General features: G+C 41.3%; 1 protein-coding gene across 2 annotated transcripts in view; it reads left to right on the top strand.

Annotated features, from left to right (window-relative positions):
- tnrc18 (trinucleotide repeat containing 18) overlaps window positions 1-14497 on the top strand; it is a 48546-nt gene that overhangs the window by 1492 nt on the left and 32557 nt on the right. Inside the window, exons 2-4 of one of the 2 annotated variants that reach the window (XM_040123561.1) lie at window positions 389-732; window positions 12351-12491; window positions 13139-13183. In XM_040123561.1, the coding sequence (XP_039979495.1) occupies window positions 525-732; window positions 12351-12491; window positions 13139-13183 (394 nt within the window). In that variant the 5' untranslated portion in view covers window positions 389-524. The remainder of the gene's footprint in view (window positions 1-388; window positions 733-12350; window positions 12492-13138; window positions 13184-14497) is intronic. The other variant, XM_040123563.1, reaches the window with a different exon arrangement.

Raw genomic sequence — 14497 nt, 5'->3', positions numbered from 1 at the left:
CATGGCCGGGGCAGAGCAGCCGGCCGCGTCTCTCCTGGTTGTGTTTCTCTGGGAAGCGGAGCCCCGGAGCGGCTGGCTACTTCGTGTGCAGTGGGGGTTGGAGTGCTGCTAGTCGGATCAAACATTAAACCGTAATATTGTGGATATAAGTTGAAGCTGCATTAAATCCTGCAGTTAGGATACACCAGGAAGAACTCCTATGGGCTTAATGTCGCCCAGCTAATACTCAACGTTTAGTTTTTGAAGTGGTTTTCCAAACTGCGTCATTGCACGTATGGGCCGCCTGTTCGCTTGAAAGAGGAGAAATCCGTAAACTACCAATTCCCAACAGTTTACTCAGTATGGCCTTGGATTGTGAATCAAGCGATTTTCTTGTTGCATTTTATAGGTCAGCAGGATGGCTGAAAAGGAGCCCGATTCGCCTGGAAAACTAAAGACATTATTATAGCCAGAATTGTCTTTTTCGGAATAGGGGGCCTATCCGAACGGACAATTTCTTTTTACAACTTTCCCCTCTGTGGATAATGGATGGCAGAGATTTTGGACCTCCCCGATCCGTCCACGTACCACCTCCGTTGTTGGCGGGGCTCGCAATGGAGTCTCACCGACTCGGAGCAGCAGCAGCAGCCGGGAGGATCCCTCCCTCGCCCGGTCACTTGGGCACGAATCATCCGCCGCCTCTCCACTCTGGAAAATTCTTGCCATCGGCCATTAACCTACATCCACACCACAGTAAGTAAAAGATGTTAGACGGCTAGATTGCTTTACTGTGACTGCCACAAAAGCACAAACCTTAATTGATCAAATACTAAGTTGAAATAGGCCTGCGCAAAAATGCGCACAGTTTGTGGCAGCATGTGCGGTCATTATTTCGATGACGATACGGTGTTCAGCGGGAAATGAACCTAGATCCAGGTCTCACAATGAGCTGCTATCATAAAGCTGTGACAAGTTTCAGATGTGAAAGTATGGTATCATGTTAAGGATTCTCAGCCTTAGCGATGGGAAACGCATCAGCGGAAAATTACTTGACAGTTTCCAACACACACATATCGTCGGGTTTTAAGGCACAGCGGGGTTCACTGTTGAGCGTTGTTGTGTGGGTGTTGTTGCAGCAGTGTGCAGGTCAGGGTGCAATGGTTTTGGATTGCATGGGGATCATTACACCGTCACTGCCGTGGGAGCAGATGTAGATGCATTTTTCTGTGTCTCTGTGTTGGGGATGGGGGTTAAAGTTGTGCCCTAAGAGGGATGACAGACCACTTCTTACCTTGTTGGGGGAAATTGCTGATGGGTTTGTATGAGTGAATGATGGCTGTGATTCAGTCTCCGGTATCTGGAGTAAAAGTCACTCTCTTGGAACATTTGGCATATGGCTGATGCTGCTTTTTCCTGCATTTGTACCAATTCTGTTGGACATCCCCACTGCTGCCTCAATCGGATCAATGAATCTGTGAGGGAAAGAGAGAGACTGTATGTGTGTGTCTGCTTAAATGAGCATTTCAATTGCAAACTGGGTGATTTTGATATGTTTGGCCATTAAAAAAAAGTGTGGCATTAGCCAGAAAGAGGCTACTTAAATGAAACTCCCATGTGTTTGTTTACATCACTGTCTATCTGCCGTGTGTGTGTGTGTGTGTGTGTGTGTGTGTGTGTGTGTGTGTGTGTGTGCGCGTGCGCCGTACATACAGGCAGTATTACCAGACTGCATTTAATAGATCATCTACGGTATATGTTGTTCCCTGCTGAGCTGGTGGTTTCCCTTTATTTTCAATGCTGCGCAGTGATCTCTGTTCCTGCTGTTAGTAATGGAACCCTTTGAATAACATTGTGCCAAAAAATTGCATTGAATGTTTGCATACAGTTTTGTGGTCAGTCAGAGGAAAAGTCAGAGTGGTCTCGTCAAGGTTCAAACCATATGTTGTGTTTGCTATATCTTTTGGAAAATGGAAAGCCTGACAAACACTGTCATCAAGTTACCTACATCCCCCCTGAAGTTGTGTAGCTGCAGACAGAGATACAGTTACAGTTTCTCTGGTTTCTATTCAGCGGTAAACCCTGGAGATGATAATATTCTGGTTTAGCTATGTTCCCTCTTCTTTCTTGAGTGTGAGTTCAATGCAGTACTTGTCATTTGGACCGCAGGGTACTAGAGGTCTAGTAAAGTGAGGCAGTGCTGGCAGGGCAGGGCTCTGATGAAGCGTTAATTCAACACACCGGCAGACTCAACTCGCACATGCACATGAAAAGCTGTCAGAGATGAAATCGACTCGCAGCAGGGTGTGTTAGGATGATTGATGGGTGTATGGCAGCAAAGAGATGTGCCAGGGCACAGTTTATTGTAGCTAGTTGATCTGATTTTGTGCTTTCAGAATACCATGGAAATATTTTGAGGTAAAATGATCAGAGATGTGGATTCACTATCAGTCGTGCAAACACCATTTGTTGGTTAAAATGTGTCTTTGCAACAGTAGTGTATTTTAGCTGGAAGTGGAATTGACCCAACCACTGGTCCAGCCCAGATTGGCAGTTTAAACACGTCTTTAAAACGGGATACATTTTATTCTGCCCACACACTGACCATCTCTCTCTCTGTCTCTCATCTCCCCTATGCACACTCACAGCGTCCGCCCACTAAAACACCAACCACTGTACGACACAGGTCATTTAGCTTTATGGCACTTCTCGATATCAAATCCCTGCACATTACATTAACCAAACCCGATTGAGATCTCAGTCCCATGCTTGTAATAACACTATACAGCCCTGTTACATGATAATTACCCAGTAATTGCAAATGTTCACACTGTTCCCATTTCAGTGCAATAAGCAGCATGAATCCAGCTCTCAAGGAGCCAGTGTGCAATCAAAGGAGCCAAGGCTGCCTTGCTACTGTTTTTGTTTACATGTGTTTCATGGAATTCAAGACATTTTTTTGCACTGTTGTATTTGGCTGAGCTCTTGATAGCAGGGTTGACTGCTTATAGCTGCCAACACACTCCTATTTCCCAGGAGTCTCCCTTATTTTTTCCTTTCCTTTCCTTTTCCTTTTTTAGTTCAGTATTAATAGGATTTCCACCTGACTTAATCAAGTAAAGCGTCTCCCTTATTTCCACACCTCCAGGTTGCTGTGTGTGTGTGTGTGTGTGTGTGTGTGTGTGTGTGTGTGTGTGTGTGTGGAGGGGGGGCAGATTAACATTAGTTTTAAATGCATTGTGGATCAGTAAATAGTTTGACATTTGTGCTGTTTGTACACTCCTCAGCAAAAAGGGAACTCTGTAAAGACATCATTTTTCCTCAGCAAATCCTGCTTTCTACTGTGTACTACCTATTCCTCTGTATTCACACAGGTTACATCTAAACAGGATTAGTCACTTATTATAGATGTAAAATTGCTGTAAATGGTCCTCTGTCTACTTAAGGTCTGCCGGTACCTCCAAAACCAGATTGAGGCCATCTGTCCTCTTCCTCCTCTTCCCGCCCTCTCGCATCTGAGAGCAGAGGAGGTACTGAGGAAATTTGACTGAACCAAGAGAACCAGACCAAAACTGTACTATCACTTTTGAAGGTTGAAGGGGTTGCACACTATTTTATTGGGAATAGCAAGTATCAATAATTAAGGATAAGCAAGTTTTTTCATCTGAGTGATATTTTTGCTGCTAACCACTCTGTTGCACTGCATTTCCCAAATTTCTGTTTACAGTCAAACTGTGTGATCTTTTTCCTTGGATTTTGGCCAATTAACTACTCAGTTCTTCTCTCTTTAAACAAACAAAGTAATGTTGCCGCAGCTGCGGGAAACGTAAAGCACATCATTTCCTGTGCACCAGCAGCTTTTTTTCTTAGTGTCGAGAGCAGAAATTGTTACAGGAGAATGCTTGAATTGGGTGCAGTTTAAATCACTGTTGTGTTATAGCCATTAGGCATTGTTGTAGATTATTACTTTAATTGTATGGAATGATCCTACAAGTTTAGGAGTAAAGTTTGGAACAAATGCATGCTAAATGAGGCGAAAATTACATTAAGGGTGGCGTCCCTCATCTGTGAGACTTAAGGGATAAAACGCCATAAACAGCAAATGTAGGGGTTGTGGCGAATGCAGAGGAGAGAAGTCAATAGATGGAGATGAAAAAGAAAAATGGAGAAATAAATGGGCCCAATCCCTAAGGTGGAAAGCAGTGTTTTGTTTTAAAGGATAGAGCTGAGGTTGTTGTTTGTGTGTAGATGAGAGTATTGAGGTCTTGTGTATGGGAATAGGAGCATGTGATTGTGCTTAGTGAAGTTAGAGCTGGGGTTTCCCCCTGGGACTCTGCAGAGAGAGAGAGGAAGAGATTTATCCTGACCACAACGCATTCATACACAGCTAGATAAATGTAGTGGCCTTTCAAATGTTCTCTCTTTCAGTCTCACAAACACACACACTGGCACAGGAGTGTAAGTATAATTTGTGCAGCTTCCGGGGCAGGCTTGGGTTGTCTTGCCTGATACCAATTTGTATTCCAAGCTACTTGGTTAGTGTGTCTGTTTATGTTAAAATTATTGTGGTGAGTGTGTTTATATGTATTCAAGACACAGTCTCCTACTTGGGTGTTTTGTGGGTGTGGGTGTGTGTGTGTGTGTGTGGGTGTGTGGGTGTGGGTGTGTGGGTGTGCATTTGTGAGAGAAGATGTGGCTCGGACACGTCCCCTCTCAGATTAATTGAATCTTTCAGGAGAGAAAACAGGCTCCTTAAGAGAAAGCACAAGGCACTGCTGCCCTGCTACAATAAACCTGTCACAGGCAGACAAATGGCACACAGTCATTCCTACACACGCACACAACATACACACAACACACACAAATGCATACAACGCACACACACAGCTGTCAAATGTAAGAGTGACAGACGTGTGTGTGTGTGTGTGTGTGTGTGTCTGAGAGAGAAAAAACGAGCGTGCCGTGGCATGTTGAAATACCTAAAGCATTAGCTAAGTCGTTCACTCTGCCTTTAACTCAAACAACACCCTCCAGCACACAAAGGTCACTGCGTTGTAGCTGTCTGTTTGGCTGCATGTTGAGTCTCTACGTGTCCTGTTACATAAGTTTTACAATATTCCTCCCAGGACACAAAATGCGCAGTGACGTGAAACAGACACAAAGAGCAGATTTTGGGAAAAGTCACATTTGACTGTTTCTGAATTATTTGTTTTAGCCAGGTGAACCACCAACACAATCTGCACCTTAGACCATTTTCTGCCATTTAATTTTAAATTGTCCTGAGATGAACTTAATTGAATAATTTGCATTTATTTTGTCCTTGCTGTGGTTCTTACTCTTTGCACCAAATGCCCAGGAACAGTCTCACTTAATCTATTAGTTAATCTTTATTTGCACACTTTTCTTCACTGTGAAAAGTTGCAGTTGAACATTCATCACATATTTCTTATATCATTTCCTGTCAGTCAGCACCTCAGTGGTTTTATTAGCACTTTTTAGTTTAAAGTAAGTGTTAAACCATAAATCGGTCAATATTGTGCTACAGGTATAAATATAGTTGGCACATTTCTGTATGCTCTTTATTATGTGTGTGTGTGTGTGTGTGTGTGTGTGTGTGTGTGTGTGCGTGCTTTTCATTGCATCTGTGGTACTATGCAACTGTGCATACCATTCTGTCTTTGCGTGACACTGCATGATTGTGTGTATGCCTGTTGCAAGAGTGTTCCCATTTGCTAGTATTGAGGTGTGTGTCAAAATAAAAACTGCCGTCTTCACAGGAGATTTCTGACTGTAACAGCATGGCACAGTGAGGCTTATAAACACATGAGATGTATCCAACTGTCAGGCAACCATTGCACAACATTTCAGAGAGGTGCAAGTAATAAAACACTAACTTGGTGTCTTTTCTATCGTTTGGTTGAGTTAATTGACCTTTGTGTGACTGAACTGTTCTTGTATTAGCTTGTTTTCAACTGAGATGGCTGAATTCCATTTAGCTGCTTCAGTTTCAAGGTCCTGGTATTGTGCATGCTGCCTCCCTGTCACACTGTACACTGTATGTGTACCTTTTGAAACCTGTCAAAATATCTGCTATGAAAAGGACTGTAACAATTTATAAACGTTTAAAAAGAATATTAGTGTTGTGGCCATTTTGCCATATTCTGCTTTTACAATGCCACTTAATCGGTTAATTGAGGATTAGTTGCCTAATTGATTAGTTGATTGCCAGAAAATGAATCATTTTTCAAGTAAACACAACACAGCAGATGATTCATATCCAAAAGATACATCTCAGCCTGTCCTAAATAATACAAATATAGTATGCAAGGAAAACATTAACTAGAGCTGTCCCTTTTTCCAAAAATCAAGTTCGAATGAAGTTGGAATGACAGCCCCAATTCTATTGCCCACTATTAAATTTTTTTATTCGGTTGAGTCATCACAGTTTGAATATTAACTTTCCCTCACATTCAGATGAAATGTTTTTCGAATAAAAAGTGACAGCCCTAATGTTAACCTAAGTGTTTGGAATAATTTGGGTTTGGCAAAAGTTTTATAATAAAAGATTTTAAAATTTTTTACTCAAGCAAACTAATTGAGGAACAGATTTGGTTCGTGCACCATTTCGTGGTGTGCAGCTTCTTTGTAAGAGTGACAGAAAGATATATAGAAATTATTAAAAAACATTTTTCCGCCACTTCACTCTCTATTGGCAGGACACTTGCAACATTAGATAATGGCATTAACCAAAAAAAAAAAAAAAACGGTTTAGGAAATGTATGAATACCTTTCCAAGTGAATTCACATTTTTCCATCAGTCATGCATTACTGTTGAGGGATTTATATGCAGCTCCTCATAACTTGAACTTGTCATAGGAAAGACAAGTGAACATTAGAAACCGTTTGTGTTCAGCTTGAGCTCACAAGCACATAAACAAAATAGTTTCCTCCAAACAACTCAAAACACAGGAAAACCAGACTGGTACATTTTGAAATCATTAACACATTTTAAACCACATGCTCACAGCTTGAATGAATACACTCACACACAAAGACAGATACAGTATCTGTTGCCAGACATCCCTTCATCTGTGTTTATGTGAGGACCTGTTTTTCTCCTTTACAGTCAGGATTAATGGTTAACAGTGTCAGTGTGCCAGTGTGTGGCAGAGACAGATAGCACAGCAGAGTTCTACTATTTGAATGTTTTTCTTGCAGAGAATGAAAACCAGAGATCAATAGAGATTCCCCCCCAGCTGACCCTGCTCTGAGTACCGCTGATGGGGTACAGATGGGTTCACAGAGTGCGTGTGTGTGTGTGTGTGTGTGTGCACGTATTTGTGGTGTTGGCAGCATACATTTATACCAGAGGTTTTTTCTCTCATATTTTTTGTGATTTTGTACAGGTTCCATTATTGTTGTTTTTGGATTCTGTTGTTTTTCAGTCCATGTTAGATTGATTTGCGACCAAGACTCTTGTTCCTGAGCTTGATTTCACTGATTTTCACTCTGTGTGTGTGTGTGGGTGTGTGTGAGATTTGCCGTTGCGTCTCTAGCATGAGTGATCTCCAGCAGGCCTTTTCTTCTCTGATATCGAGATACTTTTCTTATGAGGATCTGAAAATGGAGGCTCAGATTGTGTTGGGAGTCAGAGAGCGTGTTTCTTGGCAACTCACTTATCCCAATATGGCAAACTAACTGTCTTGTGAAGTTGGAGCCAAGTTGGGGTTGTGTGTGTCCAGGGTGGTAAAGTGGGACGGAGTTGTGAAGAAAGAGAGAGGAAGGAAGGAAAGGGCAGAGAGAAAAAGAGATGGAGGTAATGAGAGAGTAATTTCAAAACATTTAAAGAAACATTTCCCTCTCAGCTACCATTTGGATGTTGTTTCTGGAACGAAGAGCAAAAATGTTTTCCCTCGTTCTACCCCTCCCTCTTTTCCTCCCTTAGACTATTCAGGAAGGGGAAAAGGGAATTTTGGATTGTATTTTTTTTTTTCCTGATCACTGGCATGAAGCGTAACTGTGGACTGTATGTAGCTGCGTGCCTGCGTGCGTGTGTGCGTGAGCATGCTCTATACACATGGACAAAGGGCCTGTAGGCAGCTGTGATGCTGAGATTGATCCATACTCTAGTGGGGCATCTGTGTCTCTTGGTGTGTGTGGTTGCGTTTAGAGAGACCCTGGTGTTTGGCCTGAAGGAATGGAAACTGCTGACATTCTACCAGGACCTCAACATCCTTGACAGGTGGTGGTTGTGAATGTATTCTCTGAGAGTGTGTGTGTTTTTCATGGGGGTATGTCTACGTTTTGTTCCTTGCACACACCAGGTAACAATTTAGAAAATGGATTATAGATGAGAATAATTTGTTAGAACAACATTGCTGGCACAAAGCCTGACACACATGGTAACACTGGCGTGAAGGGTGGAAAGGTGGCGGTAAAAATGGGTTCCTTTTTGTATTTTTTTTTTTTTTTTTTTTGGTAAATCGCATTATAATTTACATAAGTAAATTACCAAAAGTCATGAGTTGCTGGAAGTGAGTCATGCTAGTACACAGTACACTAGTAACAATTGGCAAATCACTTTTTACAGTCACGCGGATGAATAGTCAGAAAATGCCATCAGATATTTGGTTTTGGTTTCCAGCACTCATAAAAAGATCAAGTGTTTCTAACACAACACATACTTTAGTTAAATATAACATTTCGTCGCTGTTGGGAAAAATTATGTATATCCAAAATGTCAACTTAAGCTAGGCCGAACACATTTGTTCTGAGCTTTGTGATGATACATTTTTAGCTAATCCACTGACTTTTTAAATAGTCGTGATATTTAAAGTTATAATCTTTAAGATTTCAGTGCCATCAGAGCCAGTTTTCAACACAATTTATGGGCAACATTTTTCAGCATAGCTATTCAATGTATTTGCATTCTGGTATTACCTCTCTATATAGTTGTTTTGTTAGTGGCAGTAAGTCCGTAATTCATGCACTGGAATTGAAATTACCCTCATACACACTAGGGGATACTTAGGAAACGATGCAGCATGAAATCCAGTGGGACAGTTTGTAATTTTATCTCATTGATATCAGCCTCACTGTTAACTGTTCACTCCCATAGAGTGGTAACAGTGGTGTATTAAGTTACTGTTAATGCAAACCAAACATTTCCTACTGCAGCTGCTTCACATTAAAAGTGGTCAACTTGTGAAACATAGCAAGGCTTTTATTGTGAGGCAGTCACAGGAAACTCAATACATTTATCACCAAGGTTAGAGCTGACAGCTATCATTCATCAAATAAATTACTGACTTCTCTAAAAACAACCCGAGTTTGCTTGGCTGCACTGTAAACATATACACCAATTGCTCTTCTTTTGTATTTCAGAAAAACGGTCCAAGGACTGTTTGCAGGAGTAATAAGACACTCTGGTTGTTACCAGGAGTAAACAGAATGCATAAAGGACATCTAATCCTTCCGTTTTTCTAAAAAAGTAAAAATTCCTAATTTTGGAGATACATGGTTTTCTTTGAACAGCGCCAATTTGAAGATGATAGCAGTGAGATAGGTGGATCATATCGCTTCTCTGTATGAATAAGTCTATGCTATAATGAATAATATATTGTAATATAAGACGACACAGTAAGTTGTCTCTCTTTTGAAAGTAAAACCACTGTGCTGTGCGTCACTGTGCTGCCCTTCAACGATCCACACAAGACAACAGGGTGTGTTTTTCAGCAGAGTTAACATTCTGAGACTAACTGAAGATTAATCGAGGACCTCGCGTGCGTGCGTGCGTGCGTGCGTGCATGCGTATCTGGTTGCTTGGTTGTGCATGTTTTCAAGTCTGTATATTCCCAGGAATCGTTGTGCATGTGTGAATTCATAAATGCTTGTTTGTGTATGTGTCTTAGAATGTGTGAATCCCATAGCTCGTGCAGTGTCTCTGATTCAACGGCATTCATTGCAAACCCACACAGAACTGTCTGCACATGTCAGTGGTCATAACACGATGCAGTGCAGCCACTTAAGCTACGCACACAGAGGCTTGCAGTATACACATGTGCAGCACAGACACAGACATATGCATACATGCAAACATGGAGGGTGGTCAACTTGGTCTGGAAGGATCCACCTACAGTTTTTCGAAACAAGTAGAATAAAGGCACACTGCATTACTCCTGTATATGTGTACATGCCTCTTGCTTGTGATTAATTGGAAAGCTGCGTTTTTTTTTCTATTGATTTAAAATACTGTGTGTGTGTGTGTGTGTGTGTGTGTGTGTGTGTGTGTGTGTACAGGTGCTGACGGACTGCAGTTTTAATGTACTGATTTAGATGCAGGGGAAACTTAGCAAGCACAGCATGTCTCTCAGATTCCCACAGGACTAATACAGAAACACACACACAAGCTCAGTCCCTTCCCCCTCACCCCTATACAGACAGCACCCTTTCCCCTACACACGGTTAGTTTTATCAGCGTAATGGCTTTGTAGTGCGTTCGTTAATGGTCTGGGTGGGGGAAACCTCAGCCAAACATGAAACCTTTTCCAGTTCTTAGAAGGTTGTGATTGGAAGAGGCAGTAATGGTTCAGGGGTTCAAAGTTTACAAATGGTCAATGGTGCACACATGCAGGGTATGGAACCTAACCAAATCAACTGATAACAGTATCATGTTGAGATATGAAATGTGTTATGAGGATTCAGTCTTTCAATGTTAAAGTGATGGAACTGGTTTAAATGGTGAGGTGTATTACGTCAACATGCTTTATGTAAACACACATCACTGTGTGCAGAATTGTTTGCTTGTTCAAATTAAAAAGAGAGAGTTTTGGTTGGATAAATAGTCGCTGTAGAAGTAATGTCTTCTACAACCAGCCCTCGTATAATGGAATGATGTTAATGTAGAAGTTGATTGGATTGAATGCAAGTTCCCATCAATCAAGTTCCTAGTATTAATATTATTCAGAGTGTCCAGTGTGTTTCAGAGGGTTCAAGGATAAGGAATCCATAATGTGGTGGAGATACATTCAAATAGTTAGTCACAGGCACTAAATTTTAAGCAATCACACATTTGATCCTTAACAGACTTATAGGTATACATACATATAAGATACAAGTCAAATGGCATGTATCTGCCAAAGCTTAGTATAAACCCTAGCTAATTTGTGACCTCAACACTCAACTCACATTGTGTGCTTGTAATTTAATCATAAAGCAAACCTTAAGGAAAACTAAAAACATTTATTTTTTATGAGTTATACAGCAGCAAGTTGCGTCTTTAAAGGTATTTTTGTAATCCAACTGATGTCTACTTTCTGCCTGGAATGATAAAATATTTGCCTCGTTCAGGTCGAAACCAACTTTAAATTTCCACTGACTGCGCAACTCTGCTCTGCTTTGCTTGGTGTACGTTGAGCCTGTGGAAATACTGGATTGCAAATTTGGAAATAGTTTATCTGGACAGATCCATATCTATGGGATCACAAAAAATAAGTTTGAAGATACAACCCACTGCCATATAACAAGTTAAAAAAAAAACATTCTAACTCTGAAGTTTGGCATAGTGAACAAAAAAAAAAAATAGTGAAAAAATGCTAAACGTTCCCAGGTTTCAGCTTCTCGAAAGGGAGGCTTTGCTGCTTCTTTCTCATATCATAGAAAATTAAATATATTTGGTTTTTGAATTGAGTCCAACAAAACAAGACATTTGAGGATTTCACCTTCTCTGGGAAGTTGTGATTGCCATTCTTGCACAATTTTTTTTTTTTTTTTTTTTTTTTTCAAACATTTCATAGATTTCACTTGTGTTTCGGAGGATTTACATTCAAACAGATTTATTTCTTGAGTAAGTTGCACACACCAGTGGTTTATAGGTGGGAATAACTTTGTCAGTTAGATTAGGAGATGGTTGAATCCTGAAGAGGAAACTGAAAAGCTAAAATCCCAGCACAGTGAGCGATCTGATAATCTATATTTGCTAAGAGAGCGAATGTGCCAGTTTGATCCAACAAGGTGGAGGCTACTCCCTTAATGCCCCTTCAAATCACTTCTTCCTATCAGAGAAGGTACCCTCAAGATTACACCACATGGTTCCACTCCTGTTGTGACGATTTAGTCGGTTGTTACATTAAATGTCCTCTTCTTCGCAGTGCAATCTGTCTGTGGTCTGTCTTGTTGAAATGGAGTGCATGGTGGCTCGGTGGTAATGTGATTGGTTCGGCATAGAAACATCAGCATGTATTGATTGTGCACCACACACACACACACACACAGGAAAGTGACAGAATGTAAAATATAAATTGAAAGTCATTGTTGTTTATTAGTTTGGTTCTTGTGGTACAAGGGTGACTGACAGTCTTGGTTCTTTTTCCTAGGTGATGCCTTCCCATCAGGCTCCAGTCCCTTTCTGTCAGGTTATCCAGGCCCCTCCCCCCTGACCTCTGACCCTGCGTACAGATCGGCTAATCCCAGCAGTCTGCAGATGGCTCAGCTCTGGGCATCACACGCTCATGAAGGTAAATCATTATTCGCCTCAACAAACAGTTATGCTTAATTCTCTCTTTTTCTCCTTCTGTCCTCCTTTTTTGACTTAGTACAGAATTCAAATGCTTGAAGATGCATGTGACAGCATTTTTTCATTACATTTCTCACACTTCGCTCCTGTCCAATGCCCAGGAGGCTTGTTCCTCTTCTGTTCCTCATTGCTTACACCAGTTGGATCCTGTTCCATTTCTGTCTCTCTGCTGGTAGCTCTGCTCCTGGCTCTGTAGTAAATGTGTCTTGCTTCCTAAGTCCGCAGCCAGTCTCTTACTTTAGCCTGTCATACATTACTGTAATTTATCTTGCTCCCTCTTGTTCTTTTTTTGAGCTTCCTGTCCAGTATGCACTTTGTCTCTCTCTGTAGCTCTCCTGCCTCACCTGTCTACAACCCTTTCCTGATCTAGCTTATGAACACAGATTTAGACACACACAAGTGTGTGTGTATGTGTGTGAGTGTACATATTATATATGTGTCTTTGTGTGTTTTTATCCTCTCCTTGCACCTCTCTTTCCTTTCTGTCTCTGTGCTCATCTTAAGGTCTGTCCAGTAAGTGATTGAATCTGTTCCCTCCTCATTCCCTCATGTCCTTTTGTGTCTCCTTATCAAATCTCGCTGGAGTAGAAGATCAGATAGGAGGAAACACATCTCGGAGTGCGTTTTGGCAAGGTAAAGGGAGAAGGACGAATGGATTCCATTTAGGATTCATTTTAAAGCTGATTGCATCACCTGTGTGACAGATCTTGGTCAATGCTTTCCAAACACAGCAAATAAGATTGTGTGTGATTAGGGGTTTTTTTTTGTTTTCTTTTCTTTTTTTCCCCCCAAAGATTTTGTCATGAGCTTACTTTCTTCAATTCAGAGACAGTTTGATGGGGTTGCACTGAAATGTGATTGCAACTACGGTAAATGCTCAGAGCCAAGAAATAGTCCAAAAAAAAAAAAAAAAAACTGGTTAATTTCTGTTTATTTGTGATAAGCTAGGCTAATTGATTGCTGGATACAGCCTTTAACTCTCCACTAGAAAGCAAGTGTATTTTTAAAAATGTCGAACTAGCCCTTTAATACTGTATTGCATGCATACTGATGAATCCCTGCTGCATGTTGAGTCAATTTGAATCCAGCATGGGAATGGCGGACTACGTCATTAACAATGAAAACTCACAGAATGTAATCACATTCACTTGCTATTGCAGAAAAAATGCTGACCATAAATAGTATCAAAAACAGGTTTTGGTTTTGTGAAAATTTTAAGGATGCCGACCTTATATTAAAGTTTTACACAGGTCAGTCACTGGCTCATCTGAGTGTCAGTCCCTGCCAAGACACACCCTGTTAGACATTATATTCAGTCAAAGAAGGGAGGGATAAAGGATGGCTGGACCTTTGACGCTTGACTTAAAGTTTAGTCTAAATTGAAGCTCGAGTCTATCTAAAGCTAAAGAAGCTAAAACTTACTGCTGGCTAAATCAGCCATAGACTCAACTTGCTCTGATATGAATAGAATCCTTAATGGCCTAAGAGAGCTTCTTAATACCTGGTGGCCGTCTTTAATACCAGCTAAAATTACTAAAAGCTGAAGACGTTTCCAGGCAGCAGCTACAAGGCAGACTTTGGATATGCCTTGGATGCACCGTAGCGGCAAAGGAACCCCGTATCAAAGCTGTTAGAGATCAAGGTTAGCTGTGATCGAAGGAAACTTTGCAAGAGACCTATACCGCATTCCTTTACTCTCATCACATCATTCCTCTTATATTTCTGTCTCCCATGCCTTTCTATAACCACTTCCACCCCCACCCCCCGCCCTCCCTGCCTTCTCCATTTCTGTCTCTTGAAACGGAGAGGAGACAGATATATACTTCAGCTCTGCTCCCTGGCGCTTCTTGCTGGAACGGCAGCAGCATCTTTGATACTTCTTGGAATGGCCTGAGTGTGGGAGCCGGGAATGTCTCAATCTGTGTGTGGGTGTGGGTGTGGGGTGAA

This window comes from Xiphias gladius, chromosome 3 (assembly GCF_016859285.1).
Source record: "Xiphias gladius isolate SHS-SW01 ecotype Sanya breed wild chromosome 3, ASM1685928v1, whole genome shotgun sequence".
Lineage (NCBI taxonomy): Eukaryota > Metazoa > Chordata > Actinopteri > Istiophoriformes > Xiphiidae > Xiphias > Xiphias gladius.
The sequence above is the reverse complement of the archived record's forward strand: the minus strand, read 5'-3'. Positions and strand labels throughout refer to the sequence as shown.